At 44.9% G+C, this 21169-nt stretch overlaps 1 protein-coding gene across 1 annotated transcript in view; it reads right to left on the bottom strand.

The window, feature by feature from the left end:
* The window catches only part of NBEA (neurobeachin), a 1994973-nt gene that overhangs the window by 1001588 nt on the left and 972216 nt on the right, over nt 1-21169 (bottom strand). Inside the window, 1 exon segment of the mRNA XM_030200381.1 lies at nt 6485-6611. Within this exon segment, the coding sequence (XP_030056241.1) occupies nt 6485-6611 (127 nt within the window).

The raw sequence follows: 21169 nt of genomic DNA, 5'->3' as shown, positions 1-21169 counted from the left end.
TGTGTCTTCACCTTTGTTTTTGTTTTGTTAGTGCGGGTCCAGAGGGCTGTTCAGCTTCCTGCTGCTTGCTGAGGTGCCCGGAGCCTGTGTGTTCACTTTTTTTTTTTTTTTGTTAGTGCAGGACTGGAGGGCAATTCAGCTTCCTGCAGCTTGCAGTGTGGTCCAGGTCCCCTGCTGAGTTGCCCGGAGGCTCTCTCTTCACCCTTTTGTTTTTGTTACTGTGGGTCTGGTGCCTTTTTTTTTCCCACGTGCCAGCAGCCAGTTCCTGCGTTCAGCTGTGTTTGTTGACTTCATTGAGTTCGATGCTGCCTAGCAGACCACCTCCGTGCTGAGGGAGCCACGGTCCCAAGCATTAGAACGTTGGAGGTGAGTTTTATTATATAGGAAGAGGGCACTTATGTGTGGATACAGTGGGTTTCTGGTGAGTTTTAGAGGGCTCACAGTTTCCTTCACAAATGTAACAGGTAGGGAGGTAGGAGCCTGGGTCCACCTGTCTGAAGTGCACTGCACCTACTACTAAACTACTTCAGGGAACTGCATGCTGCTGTAATGGACCTGAGTATGACATCTGAGGCTGGCAAGTAATGTTCACAATTTTGGGGTTAGTGACCACTGGGGGAATAAGGGAGGTTGTCCCTGATTCCCTCCAGTGGTCATCTTGTCATTGGGGCACATTTTTGTGCCTTATTCGTAATAAAAACAGGTCTAGCTCAAAACGTCTAAGTTTTAGTACTAGATGTTTTTGTTTTGTTCCAGTATGTCTCAAAAATGTCCAAGTCTTAGGAACGCCCAAATCCCGCCTTGAACACACCCCTGGCCTGCCCCTTTGAGATTTAGACGTACTTCTGGCAGACTTCAGAGAAAAACGTCTAAAAATAGTTTTTGAAAATACTGATTTTGACATTTTTGTGAGATAAACATCCAAAAGTAGACTTATGCCACTTTTTGGATGTTTTTCTTTTTTGAAAATAAGCCCCCAGGTGTCTTTAAATAAAGTGCAGACAGACTTTAAGAATTACAAGTTATCACTTTCAACTGCTGAGAAAGTTATAAATAAGAACAACAGACATTGTTTGAAATGTCTGTATGCAAATGCCAGAATCCTACAAAATAAGATGGGAGAGTTAGAATATATTGCAGTAAATGAAAAGATAGATATAAAAGACATCGCTGAGACCTGGTGAAAGAAAAATAACCAATGGAACTGTCACACCAGAGTACAAATTATATTGCAGTGATGGGATGGACAAAATTGATGGAGAGGTAGCTTTATATATTTAAGAGGGCCTTGAATCAAATAGACTATAAATTCTGCAGGACACAACACACCTTGGAATCCCTGTGGACAGAAATTCCATGTGTAAAGGGGAAAAGGATAGTGATAGGAGTGTACTACCGTCCTCCTGGATAGGATGAACAAACAGATGCTGAAATGTTATCCAAAATTAAGGTGGCTAGCAAAGTGGGGAACACAATAATAATGGGTGATTTCAATTATCCCAATATTGACAGGATAAATGTAACATCAGGGCTTGCTAGGTACGTAAAGATCCTAAATGAAATCAAGGACTGCTTTATGGAACAGTTGGTTCAGATTGAAAAGAGGGGGTACAATTTCAAGACCTAGTACTTAGTGGAGCACATGATGTGGTGCAGGAGGTAATGGTGCTGGGGCCACGTGATAACAATGATTATAACATGATCAGATTTGATATAATCTCTGGAGTAAGTACACACAAAAAATCAAATATGTTAGAATTTAACTTTCAAAATGTAAACTATGATAAAATGAAGAGAATGGTCAAAACAAACACCCCCCCCCCCCACACCCACACACAAATCCCTCCCCCCCCCCCCAAAAAAAAAAAAAAAACTTTCAAGAAAAGCTGCAAAGGTCAAAAATTTACACTGGGCATTGATTTTATTCAAAAGTACCATCCTGGAAGCCCAGATCAAATATATTCCACATATGAAAAATGGTGGCAGAAGGCCAAACGACAGCCAGCATGTTTTAAAAGTGAGGCGAAGAAAGCTATTAATGCTTAAATAACATTCTTCAGAACATGGAAGAAGGATCCGACTGAAGACAACAGAAAACAGCATAAGGAATGGCAAGTCAAATGCAAAGCACTGATAAGGAAGGCAATGAGAGACTTTGACATATTAGGCATATTAGAAGGAACAAGCTGGCAAAAGAATCAGTTGAACTGCTAGATGACGGGGTAAAAGGGGCACTCAGGGAGGACAAGGCCTTAGTGGCGAGACTAACTGAATTCTTTGCTTCAGTCTTCACCAAGGAAGATGTGGGAGAGATACAGTGCCAGGAATACTATTCAATGCTGATGAGTCATAGAAACTGAAATAAATCTCTGCAAACCTGGAAGATTTAATAGATGAATTTGATACATTAAAGAGTAGCAAGTCACTTGGAAAAGATGGTATGCTTCCCACAGTGCTGATAAAATTGAAAAATTAACTTACAGAGCTATTGTTAGTGATATGTAACTTATCTTTAAAATCAATCAGGATTGGAGGGAGGACAACTTAATGCCAATTTTTGAAAAGGGTTCCAGAGGTGATCTGGGAAATTATAAACAGGTGAGCCTGATATCAGTGCCGGGCAAGATGGCTGAAACTATTATAAAGAACAAAATTATTGAGCGGATAGTTAGGCATGGATTAATGTACCAAAGCCAACATGGATTTAGTGAAGGGAAATTTTGCCTCATGAATCTACTACAATTATTTGTAAATAAAGGTGAGCTAGTCGATTGTGTATCTGGATTTTCAAAAGGCATTTGAAAAAGTATGTCATAAATGATTCCTGAGGAAATTAGAAAGTCATGGAATAGGAGGTAGTGTTCTATTGTGGATTTAAGAATTGGTTAAAAAATAGAAAATAGAGCGTAGAGCAGTATTCTCAATGGAGAAGGATAGATAGTGGGGTTCCTCAGGAGTCTGTGCTGGGACCACTGGTTTTTAACATATTTGTAAATGATTTAAAGATGGTAATAACTAGTGAGGTAATTAAATTCACTGTTTACACAAAGGTATTAACAGTTGGTAATCACAAAAGGATTGTGAAAAACTGCAAGAAGACCTTAAGAGACTGGGATATTGGGAATCCGAATGGAAGATGACATTTAATTTGTGCAAGTTCAAAGTGATGCATGTAGGAAGAGAAAGCCAAACTCTAGCTACATGATGCAAGGTTCCACATTTGGAGTCACCGCCCAGGAAAAGGATCTAGGTGTCAATGTTGATGATACGTTAAAACCCTTTGTTCAGTGTGCAGCGGCAGCTAAGAAAGCAAAACGACTGTTAGGAATGATTAGGAAGGGAATGGAAAACTACAATGATATTATAATAATGCCTTTCTATCACTCTATGCTGTGCCTACACCTTGAATACTGTGTGCAATTCTGGTCACTGCATTTAAAAAAATATATAGCAGAATTAGAAAAGGTACAGAGAAGGGAAACGGAAATGATAAAGGGGATGGGATGACTTCCCTATAAGGAAAGGCTAGAGAGGCCAGGGCTCTTCAGATTTGAGAAGAGACAGCTGAGGGGAGATATAAGAAAGGTCTATAAAACACTGAGCAGAGTGGAACATGTAGACATGACTTGCTCGCTTCCTCTTTCCAAAAATACAAGGACTAAGGGGCACGCATAAGAACATAAGCGTTGCCATACAGGGACAGACCGAAGGTCCATCGAGTATAGCATCCAGGGGCGTAGCCACGGGTGGGCCTGGGTGGGCCCAGGCCCACCCAGTTTTGGTTCAGGCCCACCCAGCAGTGGAGGCAGCGGAGCGGAGGGAGCAGGCTGAGCTCTGTTCCCGCATCTGCCTCCCTCACTCTCACGTCAGCACTTCCCAAACGCTGCCCACCGCCGCCACGATCGCAGGATTTACCTCACTCCTCTCAGCACTCAGCAGCAGCGGTAGCGAATCATACACGCTGCCTCCTTCTAACCCGGAAGCGGCAGACGCTTCCAGGTTAGGAGGCAGCGTGTATGATTCGCTACCGCTGCTGCTGAGTGCTGAGACGGAGGGAGGTAAATCCCGCGATCGTGGCGGCGGTGGGCAGCGTTTGGGAAGCGCTGACGTGAGAGTGAGGGAGGCAGATGCGGGAACGGAGCTCAGCCTGCACTGTAAATTTTTTTGGGGGGGAGAAGAGGGCTCCGGGCGGGCAGGTGGAATCGTAGGACATGGATGGGAGCGGGAGGGGCGAGAGGAGAATCGCTGATGGCTGGAGGGAGGGGACAGGGGAGAAAAGAGAATTGATGGTATAGATGGATAGAGGGAGGCAGGGGCAAGAACAGAATTGTTGGGTATGGCTGGATAGGGGCAGGGCAGAGAGGAGAATTGCTGGGGATGGATGAATGGAGGGGGGCAGGGGAGGGAAGAGAATTGCTGGGGATGGATGGATGGAGGGGACAAGGGGAGAGAGAAGAGAATTGCTGGGGATGGATGGATAGAGGGGGGCAGGGGAGAGAAAAGAATTGCTAGGTATGGATGGCTGGAGGGGAGAGGAGAGTTGCTGGACATGCGTGGATGGAGGGGAGGAAAGAGGAGATAGGAAGGTTGCTGGACATGGGTGTATGAAGGGGAGGGCAGGGGAGAGGAGGGTTGCTGGACATGGATGGAGGGAAGGACAGGGGGGAGGAGGGTTGCTGGACATGGATGGAAGAGAGGGAAAGGAGAGAGAAGAAATGCTGGACATGGATGGAGGGAATGGAAGAGTGAGGAAGGAGATGAGGGAAAAGGGAGAAAAACTGCACATGGATGAAGAAAATAGGCAGAAGCTGGATCCACTGGACAGTCAAGTCTGCGGAGGACCCAGCTTTTACTTATGGATATAGAGCAAGAAATGAAGAAGAAAGGAGGAAAGTAAAGAAATAAATGGAAAGGAAGCCCTGGAAACGGAGTTAAGAGGACAGATAGCAGCAGAATCGGATACTGGGCGAGCATGATCAGAAAAACAGTCACCAGACAACAAAGGTAGAAAAAAATCATTTTATTTTCATTATAGTGTTTAGAATATGTCCACTTTGAGAATCAGGTGCTCAACATTAAAAGTTTATATTTATTTACTTATTTATGGCATTTTATCCCACATTAAACATGAATTAAATTGGAACCTGGGATCATTTATTTTTTTTTCCTAGAGAGAGTAATGCATTGCCCCCCCCCACCCCCGGCTCTCTCCCCGGCTATAGCCAGCTCTGCAATTTTGAGGGGAGGTGCACAGGTGGACGGGGGGGGGGGGGGGGGGGGTGCAGAGGTGGACCGGGGAGAGAGCCTGTTGTTAAACATTTACCAGCACACCACTGTCTAGTGCCCACCCATCCAACCTGTTGGCCTACCCAAAAATTTACTTCTGGCTACGCCACTGATAGCATCCTGTTTCCAACAGTGGCCAATCCAAGTTACAAGTACCTGGCAAGATCCCAAAACAATAAAATACATTTTATGATGCTTATCCTAGAAATAAGTAGTTGATTTTCCCCCAGGTCCATCTTAATAATGGCTTATGGACTTTTCTTTCAGGAAGTTATCCAAAGTTTCTGAAACATGCAATGAATTAATAAGTAGTAAATTTAAAATAAATCAGAGAAGATAGTTCTTCATTCAATGTGTAATTAAACTATGGAATTCATTGCCAGAGAATGTGGTAAAAACAGCTTAGCTAGGTTTTGAAAAGATTTGGATAATTTCCTAAAAGAAAAGTCCATAAGCCATAATTAAGCTGGACTTGCAAAAATCCATTGCCTATTCCTGCAATAAGCAGCATAAAATCTGTTTTACTCTTTTGGGATCTTGCCAGGTACTTATGACCTGGATTGGCCACTGTTGGAAACAGGACACTGGACTTGATGGACCTTCGGTCTGTCCCCAATAAGTTCACATGAGCCTATGTGCCTTTATTAAATACTAACCTAAGTATCAGAAATGAGTTCTACCTTGCAGACACAGATACTTACACCTGCTCTCAAGCAGGTGTAAATTTCTGTATCTGGTCTGTACAAATAAGTATGTACATTAGTGTATTTTAAATTTTAAATGCTTACATGAGAACTCTGCCAGTGCTCCACCCATGCTCCAATCTTGTACACACCTATCAACAAAGTATGCACCATCATCTCATGGCACATAATTTTACATTGGTTGGTATTTTATAATAGACCACTTGAATGCTCAAATCAGCATTTTTCCCGTTGAAATATTTTATAAAATTATCCTCTATATTCTCTATAAATATGAGACATGCCATGAATAAACAGTAACAGATGCCATTATATTATAATTATTTGAAGCACATCATGGACATGGCAGGAATGGCAAGACATAAGGTTTAATGTATTTTTTAGCACATTTATCACACTCAACAATATAAACTTCCAAATTAGGTGTGACACACTGTACTTCTGCTGCTATATTTGGATCAATCCTCTTCATATTAAATATAGGAATTACATACCTTATGTTTTCCACAGAATCTTCTGGCATTGGGGCAACAGTCTGCACAGCTGGAAGATTCTTGCTAGTAGCACCATTCACAAAACTTGAGGACGAGGAAGAGGAAGATGATGCAGAATCCAATGCACCTGTCCCCAAAACAGACTTATAAGTACATAAGTATTGCCATACTGGGACAGACCAAAGGTCCATCAAGCCCAGCATCCTGTTTCCAGCAGTGGCCAATCCAGGTTACAAGTACCTGGCAAGATCCCCAAATAGTACAATACATTTTATGCTCCTTATCCTAGAAATAAGCAGTGGATTTTCCCAAGTCCATTTTAATAATGGTCTATAGACTTTTCCTTTAGGAAGTCATCCACACCTTTTTTAAACTCTGCTAAGCTAACTGCTTTTACTACATTCTCTGGCAACAAATTCCAGAATTTAATTACACATTGAGTGAAGAAACATTTTTACCAATTCGTTTTAAATTTACTATTTTCTAGCTTCATTGCGTGCCCCTAGTCCTAATAGTTTTGAGAAAAGTAAACAATCGATTTACGTCTACTGGTTCCACTCCACTCATTATTTTATAGACCTCTATCATATATCACCTCAGCTGTCTTTTCTTCAAAAACTCAAATTTTAATTCTAAACTATAATTATTTCAATTATCTTTCTGTTAAGATTTTTTTTTTGTTACGTTTGTACCCCGCACTTTCCCACTCATGGCAGGCTCAATGCGGCTTACATGGGGCAATGGAGGGTTAAGTGACTTGCCCAGAGTCACAAGGAGCTGCCTGTGCCTGAAGTGGGAATCGAACTCAGTTCCTCAATTCCCCAGGACCAAAGTCCACCACCCTAACCACTAGGCCACTCCTCCACTCCTAGATTAAGAGATCTAACTTACAAATTAAAATGTTTTGACTTGCAGTGATATCATAATGCTAAAAACAGCAGAATATATTCTTTAGAAGTTATAGATGAGGCTGAATTCTCGTACAGTGATTTTTTTTTTCCTGTGGCAATGATATTCAATTATTTTATTTTAAATGTTATATCTATAAATTGTTGTTTTCTTAATAAAGTGGCTGAAATTCAGAGTATATGTGGAAAAAAGGAAATGCTGTGGATCATCTTAGAAACAGGTCATGACCATTCATACAGGTATATCCAACACTACTTGAACTTAAACATCAGAAGGAAAGTCAAGAAATAAATCCCCCTTCATAGGCCTAACTACTTTTCAACTTCTATTTATTTTTTGTTTCCTTAATTTTTCTTATATTGTCTTTTAAAGATAAAATAATTGAGAAGAAATAAATAGATGTCAAAAAGTAGTTGGATCGATGAAGAATAAGGCAAAACACAGGACTGAGATTCTGTGTGAAACGAGTCACCTCTGAGGTCCGGGGGATTTCTCTCTGTATGGCTATAACTGCTGTAGTCATGTGACATTCCCACTATTAAAAACTCTGGACTGAGGAGTGGAGGAGTGGCCTAGTGGTTAGGGTGGTGGACTTTGGTCCTGGGGAACTGAGGAACTGAGTTCGATTCCTGGCACACGCACCTCCTTGTGACTCTGGGCAAGTCACTTAACCCTCCATTGCCTGCCGCATTGAGCCTGCCATGAGTGGGAAAGCGCGGGTTACAAATGTAACAAAAAAAAAAATCCATCCATACAGGTATAGCATACACACTTCAGAGTCAAAAGGAAAAATGAGACAGAGATCTGACCACTGCTTCTGTAAAGGTGGGAAACAAATGGATGATTACTGAGCCACTTTTAATCTACTAGATGTGGATTAGAGTATCCCATGTGCAAATCTGGAAAAGTATAAATATTATGAATGTCTTATAAGGAGCCTTGCTCAAACTGTAATTTAACACACTTATATTCCGCCCAACCATTAGCTCAGGGTGGATTACAATAATAAACATAACAAGGATATAACAATATGCCCCCCCCCCCCCCCCCCCCGATTACAATCATAAAAATGTACCCATCCAAAGCTAATACATTTAAATAATCTTAAATGCCTTAATCAATGGCATCAGACCCCAGCTTTCTTATCCCTTATGCCACTCTATTGGCCACCAAAAACCTCCATTGTGGCCCTCGATATACTATGCTGGTAAACAATATGCAGACTTAAGTATCTCATTAATGTTATTTGCCACAGTTATGATATTTACTACAGCTGACAAGCCACAGTTAAGAGAGTTTAAATATATCTGTGTTTTAGAATCAATATTTCATGTTTAATAATCACTTGATATAGTAACCACAATCTCTTTTAAGTGTGTTACTCAGGGTCTCATTTATGATATTTGCTACTGTTGACAAGTCAAAATAAAATGAGTTTTTAAAATATATCCTTGAAGTGTTGTAGAATCATTATTAGTATTAATATTTAATACCCAGTCTGAAAAAGCAGGTAAAGGCAGTTTTCAAATTGGGTAGTATCTAACTAGTAAAGGGGGAGGGCCATAGATTTGATGTACCAGCTTTCAATGGTAGAACCAAAACAGTTGTGAACTTGAAATATTTTGGTGGCCCTCAGAGCTTTCTCATATTCACATTACAGCCCTTTACATGAAAAAGCTTGGAGACCACTGCCTTATATGGTAAACTCAGTGTGTACTCAACTATTTTGTCAAAAGCCATGTTTTTAAATGCCAGATAAACAATAAAGAATTCATAATGTTTCCTAAAAGGTTTGGAAGAGAGTTCTATAATTCAGCCCCTGTGCCTAGTAATGTCCATTGTTCTGTACATATCAACCGACAAACACATTTAGGTGTAACTAATTTCAGTTAATAAACAGAACAAAGACTTCTTTGAGGAACATATATTATCGCAAATGGCAGCAGAACTCACCAAGGAGGGGAGCACTCAAGCACAGCTACTGAATGGCAGTGTGGTGAGTGAGCTCTATGGGCACAGTGTCTTTTATCATCATCTTTTTTTATATCTCCAGATGTGAATCAACCAAATTTACTACCTGTCTAGAATGGATAATCAGCATCAGAATAAAATTAAACAGCCTTTGCAACGTCTTCAGGTTCCAATCAACTGAAACTAGACTTTCCATTCACCATGCAAGCCGCCCTGTACGGCAGACAAAGATGGTGCTAGTAACCTTGCTGCAATAAATGAGCAGCTGACTGACATTATGGCAATTCTCAAAGAGAATACTGCTACTGTTAAAGACATTAAATCTGAAGCAGCAAAACTTTGAGATTGCCTCATCTTTTGATTGTAACCCATTCCCATCCGTCCCCGTGGGGAATCTAACCCGTCCCTGCGGGGAATCTAACCCGTCTCCATCCGTCCCCACGGGGAATCTAACCTGTCCCCGCAAGAATTTAACCTATCTCCACCCAGTCCCATAAGAATTTAATGGTACACACACAAAAAATTCCTGTCAGCTCTCTCAGTCTCTCTCTCGGTTCAAGCCACAGCACTGCAGGCAAGGAAGGAATGTAGTAGTACTACTACTATTACTATTTAGCATTTTTATAGCGCTACAAGGCGCATGCAGCGCTGCACAAACATAGAAGAAAGACAGTCCCTGCTCAAAGAGCTTACAATCTAATAGACAAAAATAAAGTAAGCAAATCAAATCAATTAATGTGTACAGGAAGGAGGAGAGGAGGGTAGGTGGAGGCGAGTGGTTACAAGTGGTTACGAGTCAAAAGCAATGTTAAAGAGGTGGGCTTTCAGTCTAGATTTAAAGGTGGCCAAGGATGGGGCAAGACGTAGGGGCTCAGGAAGTTTATTCCAGGCTTAGGGTGCAGCGAGACAGAAGGCGCGAAGTCTGGAGTTGGCAGTAGTGGAGAAGGGAACAGATAAGAAGGATTTATCCATGGAGCGGAGTGCACGAGAAGGGGTGTAGGGAAAGACGAGTGTGGAGAAATATTGGGGAGCAGCAGAGTGAGTACATTTATAGGTTAGTAGAAGAAGATTCCAGGTTAATTTCTTGTGAAAACCACATCAGCTCTCTGCTAGATGGTACATCACAGCAAAAATTGAACCTGCAATTTACTTTAGAAGATTCTGAAAACCAAAATCACAGGAACGTTAGAATAATTGGGATTTCTGAGGGCACCGAGGGCAACAACACTGCAGCATTCCTTGAAGATTTTTTGCCCTAACTATTGGCAACTACAGCTAAACCAGCTGTTTGAAATCGAACATGTGTACCAAGTGCTGATGTGCCAACACCTGAACCATAAATTAGCTCACCCTTTTGAGGTGAATAGTCTCCAATTCCCCAGTTTAGAGACATTTTGAGATCTACTAAAGCTAACCCTCATCTCCAATGGAATGGCAACCAGATTATAATCTTGGCAGATTTTGCCAAAGCTACAGTAGACAAAAGGAAGCTGTTCCTGTCTATTAGGCCTAGGCTCAAAGTGCTGGATGCAAGGTATGGCCTTTTATTTATTTATTGCATTTGTATCCCACATTTTTCCACCTATTTGCAGACTCAATGTGGCTTATAATCCTATATCATCATAACAGCGTATAGCAACAATGAAGTTCACCCATCGGAATATAACTAAATCTTATACAGACCCATAAATGCTAAAGAAACACATATCTGAACAAAGCAAAGATACTTATCTGTAGCAGGTATTCTCTGACGACAGCAGGCTGATTGTTCTCACATGTGGTCGGCATCCACGGCGGCCCAGGAATGGAGCATTTTTCCCAGCAAAAATCCATAAAGCTTTGCAACAGCTTCCGCTGCGCGAGGGACTCGCACCGCCTATGCGCAGCCATCTTCCCACCCGTGCACATCCATTCCCGTCTCAGTTATATCAAAAAGCAAATAAAGAACAACAACAACTCCAAAAGGGGAGGTGGGTGGGTTGGTGAGAACAATCAGCCTGCTGTCCTCGGAGAATACCTGCTACAGGTAAGTATCTTCACTTTCTCCGAGGACAAGCAGGCTGCTTGTTCTCACATGTGGAGTATCCCTAGCCCCCAGGCTCACTAAAAAACAAGAAAAGAAGATCAATTGGGCCTCGCAATGGTGAGGACATAACAATGATTGACCTACGAAGAAACATCTAACTGAGAGTGCAGCATGGAACAGAACAAAAATGGGCCTTGGGGGGGTTGAGTTGGATTCTAAACCCCAAACAGATTCTGCAGCACCGACTGCCCAAACTGACTGTCGCATCGGGAATCCTGCTGAAGGCAGTAATGAGATGTGAATGTGTGGACTGATGACCATGTCGCAGGCTTACAAATCTCTTCTATAGTGGCTGACTTCAAGTGAGCCACCGACGCTGCCATGGCTCTAACACTATGAGCCGTGACATGACCCTCAAGAGTCAGCCCAGACTGGGCATAAGTGAAGGAAATGCAATCTGCTAGCCAATTGGAAATGGTGCGTTTCCCAACAGTAACTCCCCTTCTGTTGGGATCAAAAGAAACAAACATTTGGGTGGACTATCTGAAGGGACTCATCCGCTCCACATAGAAGGCCAATGCTCTCTTGCAGTCCAATGTATGCAACTGACATTCAACAGGGCTGGTATGAGGACGGGGAAAGAATGTTGGAAAGAGAACTGACTGGTTCAGATGGAACTCTGACACCACCTTCGGCAAGAACTTAGGGTTCGTGTAGAGGACTACTCTGTTGTGATGAAACTTGAAGTAAGGAGCATGCACTACCAAGGCTTGAAGCTCAATGACTCTATGAGCTGAAGTAACAGCCACCAAGAAAATGACCTTCCAGGTCAAATACTTCAGATGGCAGGAATGCAGTGACTCAAAAGGAGGCTTCATCAGCAGGGTGAGAACGACGTTGAGATCCCATGACACTGGTGGAGGTTTGACAGGGGGCTTTGACAAAAAGGCAACTAAAAACAAAAAGAAAGCGTGAATAAACAGCGCTAAGAGCTGAAGTCTTTCTCTGGGCCTGAGGGAGAGAAACCGACACGCAGCCACACTCCTCTGTGGAAAAAGAAAAACTGAGGCAGGAACGGACGTGTACGGGCGGGAAGATGGCCGCGCATGCGCGATGCGAGTCCCTCGCGCTCCGGAAGCTGTCGCAAAGCTTTCTGAATTTTTGCTCGGAAAAAATGCTCTGCTCCTGGGCCGCCATGGACGCCGACCACATGTGAGAACAAGCAGCCTACTTGTCCTCGGAGAAAAATGTTTACAAATGTCCACTAATTGAACTTTATTTTTTTGCCTCTCACCTATGATCAAGGTTTTTGCATACTGAGGGAAAATTAGGTTCTTACCGTGATAATTTTCTTTCCTTTAGTCATAGCAGATGCAGCCATTACAGATGGGTTGTGTCCATCAACCAGCAGAGGGAGATAGAGAGCAAACTTTTTCAGTGCCTCATACCAGCTTGCTCCACTGCCTCTCTTCAGTATTTGAAGCTTCCAAAGCAGTATGGCAAACCGCAATGGGAATAACATGAGCTTTCCTCACAGCGAACGATGGCCCTACAACAAAGGGCATTAACTCAGAATGGAGGGAATGAAACATCCTCCCGGACGCCATAAACTCATCCTCCACTGAGACACAACTGGAGGGAATAAACTCATCCTCCCGGAGGGAATAAACATCCTCCAAAACATGAAACTGGAGGGAATTAAGTCATCCTCCTTTAATTGAACAAGAATCCTGGACTGTTTTCCGACTTTCTCCCAAGGATGGAATCTCCAGGAAACATGAACAGAACCTGAAATAGATTTACAGCAGATAGCAATCAGACAGGGAGGGATCATAGCTGCATCTGCTATGACTAAAGGAAAGAAAATTATCATGGTAAGAACCTAATTTTCCCTTCCTTGTCATCAAGCATATGCAGCCATTACAGATGGGATGTATCAAAGCAATCCCTAGATAGGATGGGAACAAGCCACACCACGCGCCAGCACTTGCGCTCCAAAATGTGCGTCCCTCCTGGCAGCCACATCCAGCCTGTAATGTCGGGCAAAAGAGCTTAGAAGCCCATGTTGCTGCACTACAAATCTCTTGAAGAGAGAGTGCTCCAGTTTCAGCCCAAGAAGAGGAAATTCCTCTAGTGGAATGCGCCTTAAAGGCATCAGGCGGAGGCCGGCCGGCAAGCAAATTAGCTGAAAAGATAGATTCTTTGAGCCAGCGGGCAATAGTGGCTTTAGACGCTGGAGACCCTCTGCGAGGACCTGATAGCAAAACAAACAGATGATCAGACGTCCTGAAAGAGTTAGTAACTCGCAGATACTGCAGCAGAGTCCTGCGCACATCCAACAGGTGCAATTGCCCTAAAGATTCTGGAAACTCCTCCTTGACAAAGGAGGGCAAGAAAATAGGTTGGTTTAGGTGAAACGCTGAAACCACCTTAGGCAAGAAGGAAGGCACGGTCCGAACCGTGACCCCGGACTCTGAAAATTGCAGAAAAGGGTCTCTACAGGACAGCGCCTGGAGCTCTGACACCCGTCTCGCCGAAGTAATGGCCACTAAAAAGATGGCCTTCAGTGTCAAATCTGTCTCTGAAGCATGCCGAAGCGGTTCAAAGGGAGCACCCTGAAGGGCTTTCAGCACTAGCCTCAGGTTCCACGCTGGACAAGGTGCACGCACAAGAGGACGGAGCCGAAGCACCCCTCTAAGAAACCGTGCCACATCTGGATCAGCAGCTAAAGTCACGCCTTCAACCTTGCCACTTGCACCAGCAGGGAATTATAGGGCAAGCCTTTTTGTACATCATCCTGCAAAAAGTCCAGAATTGGTGAGACAGGAGCCTGCAGGGGTGTGATCTCTTTGGAAGCACACCAGACTTCAAACTGGCGCCAAATCCTGGCATAAGCCACGGAAGTGGAACGCTTGCGGGCTTGCAGGAGAGTGGTAATTACTTTATTGGAATAGCCTTTGTCTCTCAATTGCACCCTCTCAATCGCCAGGCCATAAGACCAAATCGGCCGGAGTCATCCATGGTCACTGGACCCTGTGACAACAGGTTGGGAACCAGAGGTAACTGAAGGGGATCCTCTACGAGCATCTGTCGGAGGTCCGTATACCAAGGCCTCCTGGGCCAATCCGGGGCGACGAGAACCACTTCTCCTGGATGCAGCCGAATCTGCAGGAGCACTCGCCCTAACAAGGGCCACGGAGGGAGCACATACAGTAGGCCCAGAGCCAGGGTTGAGCCAAGGCATCCAACCCCGCCGAGCGAGGATCTCTCCGTCTGCTGAAAAAGCATGGGACTTTGGCATTGATGCTTGTCGCCATTAGATCCATCACGGGCTTGCCCCACTTGGCACATATCTGCAGGAATACTTCGTCTGCAAGTTCCCACTCCACTGGATCGATCTGATGCCTGCTTAGATAATCGGCTTGCACGTTGCTCTGACCTGCAATGTGAGCTGCCGACAGAAACTGTAGATGCAGCTCGGCCCAGTGGCAAATTTGTTCGGCCTGCGCGGCTAGAGCTCTGCACTGAGTGCCGCCTTGTCGATTTATGTAGGCCACTGCTGTCGTGTTGTCCGACATCACTCTGACAGCCAATCCTTCCAGGGTCACTTGAAAAGCCAGAAACGCCTGAAACACCGCTTTCAACTCTAGGCGGTTGATGGACCACTCCGACTCCTCGGGTGTCCATAGACCCTGGGCATGCTTCCCCTGGCAATGTGCGCCCCAGCCTTTCAGGCTTGCATCTGTCACCACTAGGCACCAATCGGGGAGCGCCAGCGGCATTCCTCACCGCAGCATGCTGTCTGAGAGCCACCACTCCATACTGAGTCGGGCCGCAGCGAGCCAAGAGAGTCTGCATTGATAATCCTGAGATACTGGAGACCATCTTTGGAGTAGAGCATACTGTAGAGGTCTCAGGTGCGCTCTCGTCCAGGGCACCAGTTCCATGGTGGCAGTCATCGATCCAAGCAGCTGGACAATGTCCCAAGCTCGCGGGCGGGGCATCCTCAGGAGCAGACGGACCTGATTCTGAAGCTTGCACCGCCTTTGCTCGGGTAAGTACACATACCCCGAGGCTGTGTCGAACCTGGCCCCCAAATATTCTAGAGACTGCGAGGGGGGTCAGGTGACTTTTGGCCAAATTGATGACCCAGCCCAGAGATTGAAGTACTGAGACCACTCTGGCTGTTACATGCTGACTCTCTGCAGCAGAGTTTGCTCGAATGAGCCAGTCGTCCAGGTACGGGTGAACCCGAATACCCTCTCGCCTTAGAAAGGCAGCTACTACCACCATAACCTTTGAAAAGGTGCGGGGAGCTGTGGCGAGGCCAAAAGGCAAGGCCCGGAACTGGAAATGCTTTCCCATCACCGCAAACCTCAGAAACTTCTGGTGCAGGGACCAAATTGAACGTGCAAGTAAGCTTCTTTCAGGTCCAGAGATGTGAGAAACTCTCCTGACTGTACCGCCGCAATGACGGAGTGCAGGGTTTCCATGTGAAAATGCTGCACTCTCAGGGACTTGTTTAATTCTTTTAAGTCCAGAATAGGGCAAAAAGACCCTCCTTTTCGCGGCACCACAAAGTAGATGGAGTAGCGTCTGCAGCCGTGTTTGGCGGGAGGAACCGGGGACATGGCCCCTATCTGAATCAGACCTTGCAAAGTCTCCTCTACCGCCGCCCGTTTGGCGGCAGAACCGCATCGGGACTCCACAAACACGTCTCTTACAGGGGCGTTGAATTCTATTCTGAAACCGTCTCTGATCAGGTCCAAGACCCACTGATCTGAGGAAATGTCACTCCTCGGCAAAGAGGGAAAGACGTCCTCCCATGACAGGACTCGAGGAGAGGGCCGGCGCACCATCACTGAGAGGGTCGCCCCTAAACTCCAGGCCTTGAGCCAGTGGCTATGGAACGTTTGTCCGAGCGAAAGGAGTTCCTCTGCTGAAAACGGGCACGAGAAGTGAACCCAGCAGAACGCCCCGGGCGGTACCTTCGAGCTTCACGGAAGCGAGGTCTGTAAGAGGAGTGGACCGCCGCACCCTTAGAGAAAGGCCGAGGCCTATCTTCGGGCATGTGCTGGGATTTAGCCTCACCCAGGCCCTTCACAATTTTCTCCAACTCCTCACCAAACAGGAGAAGGCCTTGAAAGGGCAACTTCACCAACCTTTGCTTAGAGGCCATGTCCGCCGCCCAATGGCGTAGCCAAAGAAGACGGTGAGCTGCCACTGCTACTGCCATGTGTTTAGCCGAAGCTCTGACAATATCATAAAGGGCGTCAGCAAGAAAGGACAAGGCCGACTCCATCCGCGGAGCCACATCTGAAAAGGGCTCCGCTCCATCACCGGGCTGTTCCACTGCCTGTTGCAACCATGCCAGGCAGGCTCTAGCAGCATAACAACTGAATGCAGACGCCCAAATAGTGAGACCTGCAATTTCAAATGACCGTTTAAGTGCTGATTCCAGTCTATGGTCTTGAATATCCTTCAGGGCAACACCTCCTTCAACAGGGAGGGTAGTTCTCTTTGTCACAGCTGTGACTAGGGCATCCACTTTAGGCATAGCAAAGCGAGCCATATGCTCCTCACTCAGAGGGTATAATTGCCCCATAGCCCTGGAAACTTTCAAAGGTCCCTCGGGGTCAGCCCATTAAGCCGAAATAAGCTCTTGGATGGAGTCATGCAAAGGAAAGGCTCGAGCAGGCTTTTTGGTACTAGCCATCCTAGGATTCACAGAGAAGGCTGTGCCACTGGCAGGGTCCTCAATAGAGAGAGCCTGCAGGGCATCAGAAATAAGCGCTGGCAGCTCATCACGGTGGAAAATCCTCACCGCGGAGGGATCGTCCAGATCCTGAGTCACTTCTGCACCAGACTCTGGCTCCTCAGACCATGAAGGCCTGCCAGAGTCCTCCGAATCCTCGCAGCCCGACCACGGGGGTGGGGGGGGGGGGGGGGGGGGAATGGAGGTGCAGCACTCTCTGAAGGGGAATGAGCCCTTCTGAGCTTCATATTCTGCCAATTATCAGGGAATAACGGCCTCAGAGGGCATACCCAGGCTAGAATCCACTGGGGGGGGGGGGGGCATTAGAAGAGGCCCCTGCAGGGCTTTGTGGGAGAGCTCTTTTAAGCATGTATGTTTTATGCATTAATAAGACAAAATCAGGGGAGAAAAACTCACCCTGGGCACCCGGATCTCTGCCGGGGCTAGTAGATCTCATATCAGCCTCACTCCGAGGCCTCCCCCCGGGCTCAGGACTCTCCGGTCTCAGCGGAGGTCGCGCCATGTGGTAAATTCAAAATGGCGTCCGCTGCCAGATCAGAGCGTGAAGAATCATCGCTCGCAATGCTCGGGCCGGCTCTAACGTCTGTACAGCACGATTTACAGAGCCCCGCTGCTGATCTGCGCTTGCCACACTTGGAACAGCGCTTTACTGTCTCCGCAGCCATCGCCGAAAATGGCGGTAAAATTCAAAATGGTGGTTCGCGTCAAATCGCCCCGATCGCAGGCCCACCCCGGAGGAGTCAGAAAACACTCTTACCTCATTGGACCGAGTATCACAGCTCCGGTCCCACAGAAAAAGGCAAGGAAAAACCTCTGTTCCTTTTTTTTTTTTTTTAAACGCTGTGAGGAAAGCAGAGGTAAATAGAACTCCGGAGGCTCAGGTGAGTGGGAAAGGCAGGGAAAGGGCGAACCTATGTGCCTGCATCCACTGTTGGTGGGGAAGGACAGGGAAAGCTAAGCAATGTGTCCACATCCACGGAGGTATGGGTAAGGCAGGGAAAGGGCGAACCTATGTGCCTTTAAAGTGAAGCTGCTATAGCCTCCAACACCCCTGCTAACAACTGGCAAAAGCACAGGGGCAACCTCCAGGCAGATTTTAGATGGAGCTCGAAGAAGCTGCAGCCACTCTGCTAGGGGAGATAGAGAATACTGAAGAGAGGCAGTGGAGCAAGCTGGTATGAGGCACTGAAAAAGTGTGCTCTCTATCTCCCTCTGCTGGTTGATGGACACAACCCATCTGTAATGGCTGCATCTGCTTGATGACAAGGAAACTATCCTTTTTTATTTTCTTAACAGGCAGTGGTACATGTTATGTCCTTACATTGCTTTCCCTGTTTATGATTCATAGGTAATCTTATGTTATCATTCTTTTATCTGGATTCCGATGTCTGCTTTGAATATTCTCTCTCTGAACGTAAAACATCTTTCTCACACTATTGAGCATAAAAACGTTGTTATATTTGAAAAACTCAACTCCTCTGTAGTTTTTCTTAAGGAATTTCACCTTAATTCCACTGAATCTTTACAATTACACAGAGACTGGGTCAAATAATCTCTAGCTATGGTAAAAATGGTATAATTACACTCTTTTCCAAATACTTACAATATTCTGTACTATCACTTGTATCTGATTTGGAGAGATGATGGTTTATTAGAAAGATTCAAACTAATTAGAAATCTTAGACATTAATAATTAATGTATAAGCACCATTAACTTGGAACAGAGATCTTTCTCCCGGTCTATCAACAACTGGTGTCGACTTTTCATTCTAGAAAGAATTATGGACCTCCCACTTGACATGGGTTTGATTAGCAAATCTTCAGTCTGTGCTCACCCTCTAAAGGAGAACAAGACTTTCAAGCAGTTATTACAGGTCTGGAAGTAGAAAGTCACCTGGTGTTTATGCCATTTTACTGGATTGGATTACTCTTTTCATTCAGTGCCCTATTAGTCTTTTTCCAGAATGAACTATATATTTATTTTTAATGACTTTATTCCTTTTATGTCCCATGTAACAATTGAACCTATACATATGTCTGATCATGCACGCATTACACTTTACTTAAAGATAAGTAATCTTGACAAACTGGTACCACCTGGAGATTTAACACTTCTCTCTTACAGGATGAAGCTTTTTGTCTAAAATTTAAAAGCTTGACTGAGGAATGCTTCTTAAATAATGATTCATCTAACCTAGATTTCTCACTGGTTTCAGATGCATATAAAGCCTAAATATGCAGATAAATCATTCAATATTCTCCACATCCTAATAAGTTGCGTAAAAAAATAATTGAATGACATTAAATGTGAAATCAAATGCCTAGAACTCTTATATAGCCAGAGAATGGATTCTCAACATCTATTGCAACTGCAGAAATTAACATTTCAATTTAGCTTTCTTTTAAGCACCTCTGTGGGTATTGAATTACTGGTGGAACAAGTCACCTATTATTCTGGTATCAACAGAGCTGGCCGTGTTTTGGTTAACTAACTTACAGGCCATTTTACAAAGCCGCAAAAGGGCTAGCAAAGCAATGGCTTGCCACAAATCAGCCCTACCGCTGGGCCATGCAGAAGCCCGGCAGTAGATCCGGTGTGCGCCATGCGCCATTTCCAGCACTAAAATTATTTTTTATTTTTTCAGTGCCGAAGGCTTACCCGGCTGCTCAGTTACCGCTGGGTTAGCACAGGAGCTCTTACAGCCTGGCCATTTCATTTGAAAATAAAAAAACCTCCTTTTACCCGCTGTAGTAAAAAGGGGGTCTCAGCGTGCAGCAAATCCACAAGCAGAAGCTACCTGAAGGCCTCTTTTACCGCAATTTGGCAAAAGGGCCCGTTAAAGCAAAAAGAGAGCCAATATAGTTAGAGCCATAAGCAAAGATGATGTTCTATTGACCCAAACTATGGATATTGCACAATATTTTCAGAATTATTACACAAAAATTTATACTTCTCAGAAATATCCCTCTAGTAATCAGACTGAAGCATTTCCGGATAACTTAAGAAACCTACTTTCACAGATAAAGATATAGCTCAATTTGACTGCCCTCTCACCCTTAAGGAAATCATATCAGATATGTCTTCTTTAAAATGCAGGAAAGCTCCTGGTGCTGATGACTAACTACAGATTTCTACCAATACTGCTCACCATTCCTCTCCCCCTTTTTACTCCAGCTATACTCCCATTTTACTGACACTAACAGCAGCAAAAAGTACATTCACAGAGGCTACAATTGTTATTCTTGAGAAATCTGGAAGAGACCACCTACTTGCCAAAAGTTGCAGGCCTATTTTACTTTGAACTATGAATGCAAGATCTATGTGAAACTTCTGGCAAAATGCTTATCTAAAATTACTGGATATCCAATACATCTATCCCAAACTGGCTTTAAGTGGAGACTAGCTATTGGCAATACTAAATTTTTTGACACGTCCTCCAGGCTGCTCAGTGTCTGGGGGAATCTGTGTGATTTCTATGTATGCTGAGTAGAAAGGTATGTGTCACGTCTGTGGCCGTGACCACCCTCATACTCACCCTGTTTCTGGGAGTCAGTGGCTGTGCTGGCTTCTGCTTGTCTCTGTGTCTGTCTCTGTCTTAGTTTCTCTCTGGCTCTGTGTGCTGATTGCCCTACTGAATCTCACCTGTGTGGGCTTTGCCTCTTCCAAGATGGCTGCCGCCTCTTCGTCTCTGCCAGTATCCAAGATGGCTCCCGCTGTTACTTTCTATGGGATGCCTGCTCTGAGTGTCAAGCCTCTGTTTGGTTGCAAGGTGATTGCTGCACCTGTGGCTCTGGTGTTGAGGGGCTTTATTAGTGACTTGGAAACTACAGTCCTGGCCTTTGCATTGCCATTTCCTCCGCAGTGCCTTAGGTCCCGAGGTTAGTGTGCTGTTAGCACCGTTTGCTTTCCTTGTCTTTTGCTCTGTGGGTTTTCTGCCCTTCTGTGTTTATCGCTTGTGGGTTTCCAGCCCTTCTGTGTTTATAGCTCTGTAGGGTTTCTGCC

The sequence above is a fragment of the Microcaecilia unicolor genome, chromosome 4, assembly GCF_901765095.1.
Source record: "Microcaecilia unicolor chromosome 4, aMicUni1.1, whole genome shotgun sequence".
NCBI lineage: Eukaryota > Metazoa > Chordata > Amphibia > Gymnophiona > Siphonopidae > Microcaecilia > Microcaecilia unicolor.
This window is presented reverse-complemented; position numbering and strand designations above follow the sequence as displayed.